Source organism: Diadema antillarum, unplaced genomic scaffold (genome assembly GCF_040938485.1).
Source record: "Diadema antillarum isolate AM-2024a unplaced genomic scaffold, OU_Dant_1.0 seq00001903_RagTag, whole genome shotgun sequence".
Taxonomy (NCBI): Eukaryota; Metazoa; Echinodermata; class Echinoidea; order Diadematoida; family Diadematidae; genus Diadema; species Diadema antillarum.
In genome coordinates this window covers 175,192-189,813 of record NW_027272569.1, presented here as the reverse complement: position 1 = coordinate 189,813, position 14,622 = coordinate 175,192, and the positions used below count along the sequence as shown (strand labels likewise).

Here is a 14,622-nt window from a genome sequence, read left to right as displayed (position 1 = left end):
ATATGGATATGGTCTTTTTTTCGGGGGGGGGGGGGGGGACGGGTTAGTTAATAATCTTGTATCGACACGGATGATACAATTTGAAACTTGCCTGGTCAATAACATCGTAACCATGGTAACCAGCGGGACTGATTTCTGATAATCACGCAAACCGATGACATAACTTCAAAATCCGTGAGCAAAGATCGTGACGTGTTTGGAGTAAAGAAACTTTGCACCATGCTGCAGCATATCTTTCGCTCACCCCCAACCATAACATTGTGTACTCTTGCATCTGCAAGGAAAATAAAAGTGTAATGAGACATGCGTGCACGCCTATACACAATGTACATTTCATGGTTTTAGCAAGACCTGTAACCAATTCATTTTCTCGACACAGTAATCCTGAGATTGTACCAAGATAACACCACATACTTCATACCTAGATTAGCAGGCAGGAAACCATACAACCGCGTTTACTGCATTCCGCCAAATGACACATAAATCTGAACTTTATAACAGTTGACTTTCGACAAGAGTGTTACCTACAAATTGTACGCTCTAACTTTGAAAACCTACGCTAATTAGCCCTTCAGGAATGAAACTTAATGTCTGTTATGTTGTTATTTGATTCCTGTAGTCCTTGTTCTGATTTTGCTAAGCTCGCAGGGCAATCTTCCGCAGAAGACAATGGTAGATAAGTGATTACTTGGAAATGTTTTCTGTAAATCCTATACTCCTGCCTTTACAGTTAGGACGAATATTTACAAGAACATGAAGAAAGCAAGCAGATTTACTCCTCTTGAATCACTCTTTCTCTGTCTACGATGAAATTTCAAATAAACCAACCCACTCCATAAGTCAGAAAAGGAAAACTGAATGTTCGATGTTTATTTCCATAACAGTTTGCATGAGATTTGTTCAAGTGAAAGAGGTTGAATGAGAGTGTGACGCATGAAAGTGATGCATTTGTATTATCTATCAGTACATTAAAATATATATACATATATATGAAGAGTTTGTTCGCAAAAAACGATAAGTCCATAATTGCCAAATGGAGATATTTCCGATCAAAGGTCAAGAAAAATAAAGAGAATAATAAGAACATTTTTTGCTTCTTTTGACCATAACTGTAAAAATGTATCTTTATGTGACCAATATATCATTTAAAAGGTATCATTTTGTACTTTATGACAGAGACCGTACTTCAGAATCTTCAAAAACGGATTTATCGGTTTTTGCGAATAAACTCTTCATATATAAATATATATATATATATATATATATATATATATATATATATATATATGTATATATATGAACAGTTTGATACCAAAAAAGAAAAAAAGACTTATCTTCAATCTTATCAATTAGATATATCTGCGATTAAATCTGTCATTTTCTTACCGTATCACTTCAAGAATAATCCTTGTTATGACACAAAAGAGATATCATTAAAAAGGTGTAATTTTGTTCTATCTGATGATGGACACTGTTAAATGTTAATAATAATATTAATGATAATCATCATCATCATCATATACTACATAGAACACACATATACATGTATACATATATATATATATATATATATATATATATATGTATATATATATATATATATATATATATATATATATACATATATATAATTATACATAATGTACATATCATATATAAGATACTTTGGCATGAAAGGCTTTTCCGATCATTGTACAACAGAAACCCATGGCAAAGACATACTGAGCATACAGCCAAACACACGCTAACACATTACATTACAATACATTCCCAAGCTCATTATCAAGAAACAGCTATGACCAGTCAGGTAACTCAACACAAGGATTGTTTGAAAAGACTCTACCCTTCATTGTCCCCCGGCTCGCGCTTTGTTGTGTCCAAGACGCTTTTCTTCCCTGGCGCTCAGGGCTTGGCTCAGACCTCTTTAATAAATGCACGGGAATTTTCTTACTGGGGTTGTAGACAAGGGCGTGTACCCCCTTTTATCCGTTCTGAGTGACCGCACACGCGGGGCCATATGAAGCAAGCTGCAAACATCGAGAGACAAGAGGGCCTGTGTGTGTCCGCAAGGAATTCCTGCTGAAAGAAACTAGCACTCTCCAACCTCACTGCATTGTGCGTGCTCTGTGTATGTGTGTGTGTGTGTGTGTGTGTGTGTGTGTGTGTGTGTGTGTGTGTGTGTGCATTTGAGCGTCACGAACGCGGCGTATTATTCTGTTCTCTGTACGTGTAAAGACCCGCTGGTAAAGTCCAGTCCCAAGTACTGTTCTTCCGGTGGAAAGTTAGGCGAAGTGACGCCAGAAAACTTGTGAATCACCAGAAAGAAAAGCGACCTCGGCACTAGGACTCCAGCCATCAAGTTGTATCTAGTCCTGAGTTTCTCGAGTTTTAGAGAACAGGTAAGAAGCAGCTTACAGGCAAGTAACCATGTACGTAGAAGGTGTTCCTTCTTCAAGTACATATCGATTTTCTTTACATTCCAAAGCCGGCAACACATACACTGTACCAGCAACGGCGTCACAAGTTTTGCGTACACTTCACTTCCACTAAGGGGCCAATGACCAGTGTGAACCGCACCCAAATTCCAGACAAGTGAAAGTGGAACATGGTTTTCACACAAGTTGCTATCTTATTGAAATTACGCATTCGTCTTCCGCAAATTGCATACCATGTTTATACGAGAGTGTAAATCTTTGGGATCCATTTAGTCCCAACAATTGAGACATGTAACTCTAGGTAGTTTGTTATTTTTCACTCATTAGCTCTAGCTTTCTTAGTCATCATTACATGCTCTTCGTGTAAATTTAATGTTGTAGTGTGCAAATGTTCTTTTTCGACTGTTGTAGGAAATGAAAATGTGTTTCGCATGCAGTTGTGACTACGGTATGGCAAAATAGCTGCTAGTGAGTATTGTATGTATACTTGCACGTACAGTTGTATATGAACACTTTACATGTACTGTATGTGTAAGAGAGAAAGAGAGAGAAGATTATATATACACTGTATATACTGTATAGCAAAAAGATCTAAATCAATTCTTGTTGAGATATTTGTGATTGATTTTAAAAAAAGAAAATATGGGATGTTTTTAATCATAACTTCTAGAATATCCCTTGTCATCAAAAGCGAATTATCACCGGTACCGAAAAGGTTTTATTTGCTCTATCTTACGATGGACATATATGTACTTTCAAATGTTTAAAAACAGCGTTTACATGTACACCTATATAAATCATTTTGCAATGAAACTCTTCATAAATAATTATGAAGAGTTTGTTCGGAAAAACCGATAAGTCCATTTTTGAAGATTTTGAAGTACGGTTTCTGTCATAATGTACAAAATAAAACCTTTCAAACGATATATTGGTCAGTACATATAAAGGTAAATTGTTGAATTTATGGTCAAAAGAAGCAAAACAGATTTCTTATTATTCTCTTTATTTTTCTTAACCTTTAATTGCAAATATCTCCATTTGGCAAATATGGACTTATCGATTTTTGCGAACAAACTCTTCATGTACAATGTACATGTACGTGTGTACACACACACACACACACACACACACACACACATATATATATATATATATATATATATATATATATATAATTGAAGACCTGAATATAAGAACGACCCAAGTCCAATTTTTGGCCAAATTCAGTTTGACGTGGGAAATTGTAGCTTATGCATGGACTCATCTTGTATATAAATGATAAATCCTAATTACCCCCGGAAGTGCCTGAAATGAATGAGTTAAATCTTATATTGATGTAAGAATGAAGGACTTGGGTCATTCTTAAATTCATATAATAGCGCCTTCTCTCATCCTTCTCTCATCTCTATAGCAGAATGAATCAAAGAACGACCCAAGTCCATATGAATCAAAGAACGACCCAAGTTCACCACACAAAATGGCCTCTCCACAATTAATGTAAATGTTAATTGTCATAATAATATATATTCTAATCTGTATATACAATGTTGGCTATACCTATCACAGTCAAATAAAATGTTATTGGACAAATAAAAAAGATATTAAGTTTTTGTTTTTTTTTAGTTTACTCGAAATGGTCTTCCATGGACTTGGGTCGTTCTTATATTCATATACTCAATTGTATGTGTGTGTCTGTGTGTGTTACGTTTTTTAACCTCCAGGATGATACAATGCACAGTAGTGTAGACACCAGAGAAACAACGCTCCCCTTTCTTACACGTACAATATATATCCACCAACACACAGTTGTACAAGAAATTACAGAAGGGGTTGCAGGAAAGCTGCATTCAATTGCAATGCCCCAAAATAACTCACAAGTATTTCAAGAATTGATCGCAAATTTGAAAAATGTGCAATAGATACAGTGTACATGCAATCAATTGCAACTAGACTTTCTTGCTTCCTTCTGCAGCTAACTTGTGATAAGGCTTCTGTGTGAAGAATACATCTGAGAGTATTTGTGTCATGAGGACTGTAAAGACATTGTTAACAACACGTACGTCTGTCATCAAAGTAACTTGTTTTCAAGTACTGTGCGCTTTAGCGCACTCAGGGCCTTTCCTTGTAAGAAAACGCAACTAAAAAACATGAGGTCCATGAATACATATTGCATGCAAACCATTTATTGTGTAAAATGCCATCACGCTCTTGCACCAGTTTCTTTTACCACTATTTAGAGAGCAAAGTGGTTAATTTGTGTCATGTAAGCGTGCATTCCCTTATGGAACAAACTCAAGGTCACACAGTGTGTTTTATGTGAAAATATCCAAATCTCACACATTTTAAAATTGGGACATTGTCACATTGTGTGACCGTGTATTTGTTCCAAAAGGGTTATCACGCATTATTTTCGATAACCTGAATCACTAAGTTGTTAATGGATAATGTTGTTGCCTTGGATTTGATTAATATCCAGTGTTTATACAGCGGCCTATGATTAAAATTCATAGTACAATGTAGGCCTATACTTCCACACGGCGATCACCTAGTTTTCCAAACAGGCGACGAGTCGCCCCTACTTTTATTACATAAGACCATTTTCCTCTTTTTTTTTTTTTTTATCTGGCCATTGTATTGGCAGACTTGTAACTACCTGCTAGTTTTGAGACGCGAGTTTGTATTGTAGTATGCGGTCCATCTTTACCACGACAGATGCTTCTAATGAAAGAGAGTCCGAAGAACAGTTCTTTCACGTGAATAACACGCATGAAGGTTTAAAGCGTGTACACTATATTCTCACTTGGAGATTCTGCGGTCCCATTAGTCCCAATAGGTTGTGTACAGGGCTTTCCAGGTTGTGCATGCAAGGGGTTCGAGACTGAGCATCAATTGCACTAATCTATGCCACTGGACGTACATGTATAAAGGGGTCGTATAGTTTTGGTTGAAACCTACACTGCAACTTCAGGTTTAAAACATATTTATTTTTCTTTGGAGACGATGAGAAACCTCTTATGTAATATGGAAGCGCATACAATTCCAAATATAAAGAGCATGTAATTCCAAGAAGGATTTAATGTTTATTTGATAAAAATTGGTTTTGAAATGGATGAGATATCCAAACCAGAGCAATCCCAATAAAAGGTGGGACCCACCTTTCAAAATCACCTCTTTGTTTTACTTTGTTTGTGGACGTCTCAGCGATGCCAAAACAGATTTTCATCAAACAAACTTTGAATTAATCTTAGAGTGGTATGCTCTGCGTTATTTCATAAGTGCTGTTTCCTGGTATGTCGCAAAAAGTTATAAGTCCAATCCTCATCTTGATTCTCTTACTACACGTACTACACCATCCTTTAAGGCATGAACCTCTGCCTGCTTAATAGACTTAAAAAGCAAAACAATCTAGCAAAGTGATATCTCTACCCTTCTCTCTCTCACATACACACACATACATGTACACACATACACACACTCTCTGTGTCCCTGCACTCAGAGTATCTCTATGTAACTCTTTTCATCTTGACTACAACGTTTGTTTTCTTCTTGAGCTTTTTCCGATGAAATGCATGCGCAAATAAAATATTCATGACATGCGAAATATCGATAATCATCATAAAAAAGAAACAACCTTGGACTTCACATAATGTTTACATCTCGAAAATAACTTTTGTAAAACACTTTGTGTAACGCTGACCACAACAGATCATTGTTCATGTTTGAACCTACAAGATCTAAAGCATTATAGTTCAGGTAACAAAAAGACCACTGTTTGAGCACAAATTCATTTTCGTTCCGAGAAAGATACCTCAATGAAAGTTGACCTTCAGGTACAATGGCAAGCTTTTGATAATGTTATCCATCATTTTGTTATACTTGCATAAGTTTTATTCCGACTTTCTTTTGAAATCAGTCACTAAAAGATACAAATATGTACACTTACATGTACATGTACGTCATCCACTCTAAATCACACAAACATTGATTTGGGACTAATTGTCATCATAGTGTCCCTGTCATTATTTTCCTGATTATCATTATGATGACCATCACCATCATTATCATCATCGTACTCATCATTCGAGCAATAAAGAGAGGAAGAAGGCTCTGAAGGCGTCTTTTTCTTCATGTGAGCGGTATTTCCTACAAAATACTGTTTTATGTGACATACAGTTTTCTTAATTGTTTGTTTGTTTGCTTTTTCTTTCAGGGGGCTGATTCTGTAAACACAAGACAACACTTTACAGAGGGACTTTGTGTTTCTGATTTATATAACTAAGACTCGGCACAATGTTCAGACAAAAGTTTCTGGGATTCACGGGAGGCGTGATGATCGCCTACGGGATCATCCTCAGCATCCAAGGCACGAATGCCCCGGCAACATTCTCACACGCCGCCGCTGGAGTACCGCTCTGGTGTGGTCTCTTGGTGAGTGCAAATCAGTCGGCAGGTTGCGGTGAAACAATTTGGGGAATTCTCCTTACATTCCATTTCTGTTTGTTATCATTAATGATGTCATTTAAATGAATTGTCCAATTTTCTTCATACTTCAGCTGACGGGTTCTACTCATATTGCTGTTTTCACTCACCCCACATTCATATTTGCGTTTTGGCTTCCTTGTAATTCCTTGTAATTAAGAAAACATGGCGAGGACGTCTCGTGATTTGCATTTGTAGTGGAATGCATCCCCTTATATCAACATCGACTAATTAGCTAACTTTCCATTCCTTGTTTGATTAACTTCAACAAAATAAAAAAATAACAATGTTATACATTGTATACAGCACCATGCATGATTGCGTCAGTGCTGGACTAAAGGTGCGTTATGACTGCATGTGCTAGGTCTATGTTAAAGGACTGTCAGTATGAGTTTGTGTGCATTCTACGTCCAATGTGCTATCTCTTTGTGTGCCGCGGTGTATATGACCCCCCCCCCCCCGTGTGCCACATGATTTCGATTCCGCAACCCATGAGCCCTTTTAAGAATCATTCTGTAGGCTTATACTTTTCAAAGCTATGAAACTTTTAACAGAAGTGTTTAAGCCAGATATATAGTGAGCAAAATAGTACAGAAGCTTGAAACTTCCCAGTGCTGTATAATTTAATGATAACGTTTGTCTTTTTTTTTCATACAAATTGGCAACATTCAAAACAAATACGTTCAAGCACATGAATAATTGTGCGTTTGCACGATATATACCTTTTCTGATTTTGAAATCCACAGCTAAGAACCCCTGTACTGTTGATTACATCTAAACATCACTGCATCGGAACAGTACTTTTTTTTTTTCGTTCAGTCTGCTCTGTCACGGCATTATAGAATACCTGTGCCCTTAACATACTGTATATTAATTATTCAGGACATACAGTGTAACACACCCCATTTGTATACCAGTCTACAGACTGTCCATTGTATTTGCATGTATTTGCACAAAATCCCCATTTTCTTCTTCAAATTTGTCGAGTGCAGAAGTGTTGACTCGCTCGAACTTACCGTCTTGTTTGCTCAACAATCGGAAATATTATGAAGGCAAAGACGTGGGAATAACTATGTAGGCTACCCAAGGGTGTATATTTAACAGCTTATGCATTCCCCGAGTTCATGCCATGCATAGTATGCGAATTAATTATGTGATATTATGTCGATGTTTTGCTTATTCATGAAAAATATGCCAAAGATTTGTAGTCCAACTACAACACTCCCCGACAAAACACCAAAACATGACTGTGTGATATCTATCAAAGAACATGGCAACACGAATGCCCAAAATGAAGCGACAAGAAAACGTAAATTTACGCTCACTTGAACATAATGACAGATATTGAATAGCATCAAGTTGCATGATGTTATGAAAGCTTTGGTGCTGAAATCGTTTGCAGTATTATTTGAATACAGTTTACCGCCGTATTCACATCTAACCAGGCTACTGTAGAATGTTTTGTCGAGTTACCTCGGACATGCATGTATATGGTACAAGGAACTGTGAGACTGTGTTTCTGATCTTTCTGCGGTTGCTTCCACTACTAGTTTACTACATAATTTATGCTACTACCGTTATACTGTCACTATTAGCATTCTTCACTGAAGCATGGAGCTAACAAGGATCATCCACATCAGCCAATACCCTTTTTGTGCCTCTCTTGAAACTCTGCTATTTGTGCTGTCCTTCCTTTCCAGTATACACTTTGTTATTGCTCTTTTCGTTTGCATATTACTTCTCTGATTGCCATATGCCTCTATTTGATGCAAGTGCGACGAATTTGCAGTTGTTTATTTTCTTTTTTTCACAACAAATAGAAATGAAATGACCGGTCTTGAATGCACCTGTTATAATTAATTTGTTTCGATATCACAGTGTGATTACATCGTATAAGATAACAATGATGCAGACAGAAATGAATGCACTTTCTTCTATTATCCTTTTTCTTTCTTTCTCTGTGTCCAGTTTGTGATGACAGGTTGTGCGAACTTGGTGCAGGCTTTCGACAGAAAGAGGAAACATCGAGTAGATGAGATGCCGGTAAGGAAATGAATGAATGAATGAATGAGTGAATGAATGGATGAATGAATGAATGAATAAATAAATAAATAAGTAAATAAGTAAATAAATCAACATCAACAAATAAATTATATATATATATATATATATTATATAATTTATTTGTTGATGTTGATTTATTTACTTAATCTTTTAAACCATATTATTCCATTCCCTTGGATTCTTTACTCCTAACATTTCTGAGTAGACACAATGTCTCCCTAAATCTGGATCCAGAGTTATTATGTACGTGTGCCATATATAATATTATATATATATATATATATATATATATATATATATATATATTGTATATATGCATGATATATATATATATATATACACATTTATTATGTTATGATATATATATATATATCATGCATATATACAATATATATATATATATATATATATATATATATATATGAAGGGCGTGATCGCAAAACAACGGGATAAATGTTATTTTCAAACACTTCCAAGTATAAAGTCCGCCATCCGATAGAGCAAAATAAATCCCTTCCTTTGATTGTTACATAAACACAGAATGTTCTAGATGTTACGATAATAATACCCAACATTTTCTTATTGCCTGTGTTTGCAAATATCTCAAATTACCAAGAGTTGATTTAACTCGCTGTGTGCTTAAACTCGTCTGCAAACATTACGTGGCGCCACCATAATCTTCAACCGGTACATTCCCTGCTTCTGCTTTTGTTGGCCACTGAATCGCCATGCCTTTTTTTATTCCTGTTAAAGATATTATTTACCGTTTGCAGATGAAACAAAAACCCACCTCTGGTGCCTAAGAATACTTCTAAAATGTGAGTTAGTGATAGAAACAACCAATGTAAAAATGTTACTCAGTATAATCAATGTAAAGTATTGTGAAATATACAAAATGTGAGCAATAATTTTATTAGAATTGTCTCTAGAATAAACCGTCTACACTAATAGTTTATCGCCAAATACAGTGATATCTCCTTACTATAGGCTTTGTTGTGAAATCTATAGATGGCAGGATGTTGTCTGATACAACTGACCTACACATATGCATTATGTGATAAATCGAAAATTTTCAAAATCACTGCCCCCAATGCTAAACTATACCTTTAAACCAGTGTGTTGACTCACCCTGCCTTATTAAATAATTCAAGGGGGATCTTGCACACAAAGACTTTGGGCGCCTCCCTTTCGTAGACGTCCGTGACACACCTACAAGATACTCTCTATTGTCGAATACGAGGGAGAGAGCTGTTTGGCAATTTTCCACAAAGTAAAATGCCTGAAAACGCTCGGCATGATTCAACTCCCCCCCCCCCCACACACACACAGACACACGCACAAGCAAACATACATTGTACATTGTAGGGACACACATGTACAGTTTATATACACACTCTTGCATTGTACGTACACACGAAGAGAATCTAAGCTGAAAAGAAATAAACGAACTACAAGCAAGAAAACAAAACGAAATAAGATTACTCTTTGGAACATAAATCGTCTTTTGAATGACTGAGCTTATCAAATCGGAGTGTTGTGTATTATAATGAATCCCCTTTAATATCACGTTTAGGAGTGGTATGACTTTTAAAATAAATGTATTTGGTTAAGCATATGATTACTTTGAACACTGATAAGTTAAGCTGCCATGCTGTCGTATACTTTTGCAAGAGTCACCTTCTTTTGTTTTACATAATTTATTTAGGCCAGGTAACTTGTCTACTGTTGTTAGTATTAGTAAGTTGGTTTAGGACTTGACATGACGGTGTGTCCAGAATCGGACCATAAAGTAGACCTGATGTATATGTTAACATGTTCTTTTTTGTGTTGTTATCAATCAATACATGGAATAAGAAAAGAATGGAAAAGATTGAGTAAGAAAAATGCTACATAATAAATGGTTTGTTGTAATTGTCTTCCTCGTCGTTGTTGTTGTTTTAAGCTGGGTAGCTGCTCCAGTAACATTGACTATTATCACAGTAATGATTAGTGTTTTTGTGTGTTTGCTTTCTGTGTGTGGGTGTGTGTGTGCGTGTGTGTGATTTACCTCTTTAATTGCTCATGTAGGCCTATAGTTACTGCTAACCTTTACCACAGTGATAATCAATGTTGTTCGTTTTTTTTTCATTTATGTGCGTGTGTGTGTAGCGGTTTATCCTTAGCTGAATATTGACTTTTACTACAGTAATGACCAGTGTTTGCATGTATTTGTTTGTGTTTGTGTGCCCGCCCGTGCGTGTGTGTGTGTGTGTATGTATGTATGTACCTTTTACCCTAGTTACTGTATTATCCATTACCACAGAATCATGTGCTAATCAGTGTTCTTTGTATTTGTCGATTATCCCTGCAGTTTTCCTTCACTGTCATCCTGTGTAACTTCGTCGCCCTTCTCGTTGCTGCCCTCTGCATCGGCTTCTTGACGTGGGGTGCGTGGGCCACGCTCGATGACGGCGTGCAAGCCGGGGAGGAAGCCGCGGTCGAGCTCTACACCGCCGTCGTCATCGCCTCCATCTTTATCCTCGTGCTGTCGATGACTGCTATGTTCGTGGACTGCTGCTCGCTATCGTTCGGCCCCCCTGCCGAGGTGAGAGACTTTTATGACGTAAAAGCCTATCCAGAAAATTTGTCAAACTGGTTTATAATGCATTTACAGCAAAGTCCATTGGTGTCGCATCTACTCGGTTATGTATATTTATACATATTATTTCTATTTTATCGCAGCAAAGTATCAAGATTTCATACAGTATGTATTTCATACATTTTACTTTATATGTACAACAAATTATAATTTTGTGGTTGTATTCACAGTTCAAAGAACTAAACAATTTTGTTATAACTATGATGGATGCATGACTTTTGTCTGCGATTGTGAACAATTCAGCGATTTCATTTTCATGGTATTGATAATCCATGAATGATGATGCTAATAATAATTATGCGGTGAAATTATAATTTCAGGCGATAACTGACAAAACCATTTCATGTAAAATCATTTGCTTTTACTTTGCAGCCAAGGCCCTCATATTACGACTACCCACCACGACAGGTTCCAGCCATTTACAAGGCGTAAAAAAGCAGGTAATAATCAATCCAATGATTGACTTAATTTGAAACATTAACTGCTAACTTCCATCAACTGATGGGTCTGCCCAATTCTACATTGCGGCACAAAACAGTAAAGCACAAAAAAAAACTCTGAATAATCTGATTATCCTTAAGTTCGAGTACCAAATGGCGCATAAAAGCATATCTTTTTTTTTCTTAATTTATACATTTCATCTTGTAACCATTATTGAAGATGAATGATTAAAAGCATGAACGAACTTAAACAAGGACAAGATATAGGTTTGTAATGTACACGCGCAGACGTTTACGTGTATATGACTGTATTACATTTATTGATTACTTGATCGATTGGCTTGATTGTAGTAACATTGTTCTTTTAAAGAAGAGTGACCGGTCTGCCTTTGTTTTAAGCGTGCGTAATTGTTTCATCTAACTCTTGAATTGACTGAAGGTTTGAAGGGGTGCCACTATCATTGAGGAATGACTTGTTTAAATCCCACTAAAAAAACTTCTTAAACTGCCCCGTAAACAAAAATCCACGCGTCCTCATTTGATTCTTTTCAACTTTCTTTGTTCTTACAGGTAAATAAATTTATGAGCGGTGTCTTTGCTGTGTGAAGAAAAAATAATCCCCGACAGAGCGACTGGTAATAAATCAACGACATGACATCCATGCTACGTCAACCCTAGAGGCTGAAAAATCTGCCAGCATAGTTTTCAGCTCGTGATATAAATACCAAGAAGAACTTGTAGACGCACAGCTGAAGTGAGCGTAGTATTTGATGATAATGATTGCTGCGTTCGCTATTACCTTAAACTTTACTGCAATTATTTAACGCCGCAAGTGCAAATTGTCAACATCGTTTTCTTTTTAATTGGGACTCAAGAGTTGGTACCAGATTTTAGATCTTGTTGGACCCCAAGTGAAGTTGGAATTACGGAAGCGAGGTCGAGATAATCCGGGGGCTGGGTTAGGAATGACAGGAGGTATATTGACCCGATTTCACACAATAAAACGATTGGTCTGCACCTGTATGATACGTCAGCAAATGGAAAACAACTGATTAGATAGATACGCCATCGTTATAGGCCGAATATTATCATCAGGCAATCAAGTTGTATATAGTGAGTTTTCAACAGACTTGATTGTATTACCATTGAATAGGAAACCTCTGATTTTTACATTATTTAATCTTATCTTATACTGAAGAATCTGTCATAAATTGAGCAATCAAAGTAGGTCTTTATAAAATTCCGCAACCAGAACAATAATGCAAAATCAAAACTGTCCTTCAAATAAAACACAATGTTTCACTCTCCAATCATTATTATCGAACATCCACAATGAATGCTAAAAATTATGTTAAAAAGATATTTCGCAAACCGAAAAAAAGAAATGGTTGGAGAAAATGTTTAGATTATTCATTGAAAGTACCGCTAAACATGTAGATACTGATCTAGATTTGACATTTAACATTTTCTTACATTGTATAACTGTGATATCAAGTTAAAAAGACAGAAAACAATGTTCGGGATACTATTTGCCTTAACAGAGTAATGAGAATATATGCTAAACTTCTACAGTAAATGCCTCCTGTTGAATAAAGCTCAAATAAATTGAAACAAGGTGATTGTTGATTTTATTTTGTAATTGAAAATCAAATTCAAAATGTAATTAAAACATTCCTCTTTCTACAGTCTTTCGCTGAATGTATTAATAAAACTTTCAACAAAAGGAGAATACCTCACATTCGGCGTGTTAGAATACAATTAAAACCTTTTGAATCTATTAATCAGTTTCGTGTATATATAAGAAATATTGATAAGATATGTGTATAACTTGTACACTCTTTTCTTACATCTAAAACATTATGTACCTGCGTCTAATGTTCGTCTACCTATCGTACACTCTTCCATTCTTTCTGTGAAAATATAATCAGTTTTTAGCTTTCATAATATGTGCACGTTATTAAAGGAAAGCAATATTGATAATCACTGTGTGTATATACTTTAAAGGGAGAGAACCTTTTTGTTGAATAATACTATTACGCAATTCGAGTGACTTGAGACTGAAAATTGCGTCACTGGTGACGGTCTGTTTTGATTTTATATTTTAACTGTTTCTAATAAAGTCTGCGCCAATATCAGAACAAAATCGCTCTAGTGAAGTGTTGTATTTCTTTGCTTTGAAAAAAAAAAAACAGTGGGAATATTTTCATTAAGATCTCTCTTTCCGAATAATTATTGTTTTTTTTTTGATGTACCATTCTGCAAACGCATGAGCACATAAATGCATACACACTTATGTATGTATATAAATAAATATATATATATATACATATATATATATATATATATAATATATATATATATATAATATGTGTGTAGTCAGAGAGATAGGGAGAGAGTGAGAGAGAGAAAAAAAGGTATGTGACGTTACCACTAATACAAGGAAGCGGTAAATACCACGAGGGTGATAACATAAATTATAGCTACAAATTTATTGATATAATATTTCTTGTTTCACCTGTGTACCAAAAGGACCTGGCCAAAGTACAGTTTTGGAGGAAGACGTTAT

The 14,622-nt window shown here is 35.8% G+C and overlaps 1 protein-coding gene across 1 annotated transcript; it reads left to right on the top strand.

Annotated features, from left to right (window-relative positions):
- The first annotated feature begins 6,655 nt into the window (after positions 1-6,655).
- On the top strand, positions 6,656-14,199 carry LOC139713087 (uncharacterized). The gene is made up of 5 exons (XM_071624844.1): positions 6,656-6,863; positions 8,883-8,957; positions 11,329-11,562; positions 11,989-12,056; positions 12,627-14,199. The coding sequence occupies exons 1-4, from the start codon at positions 6,726-6,728 to the stop codon at positions 12,046-12,048; spliced, it is 507 nt and encodes a 168-aa protein (XP_071480945.1). The 5' UTR covers positions 6,656-6,725; the 3' UTR covers positions 12,049-12,056; positions 12,627-14,199.
- The last annotated feature ends 423 nt before the right edge of the window (positions 14,200-14,622 follow it).

Bases quoted from the DNA above. Each gene is read 5' to 3' on its own strand.
- LOC139713087 (XM_071624844.1), top strand. From the start codon at position 6,726: ATGTTCAGACAAAAGTTTCTGGGATTCACGGGAGGCGTGATGATCGCC. The intron at 6,864-8,882 runs GTGAGTGCAAAT...CTCTGTGTCCAG, and splicing joins CGCTCTGGTGTGGTCTCTTG to TTTGTGATGACAGGTTGTGC. The intron at 11,563-11,988 runs GTGAGAGACTTT...TTTACTTTGCAG, and splicing joins CGTTCGGCCCCCCTGCCGAG to CCAAGGCCCTCATATTACGA.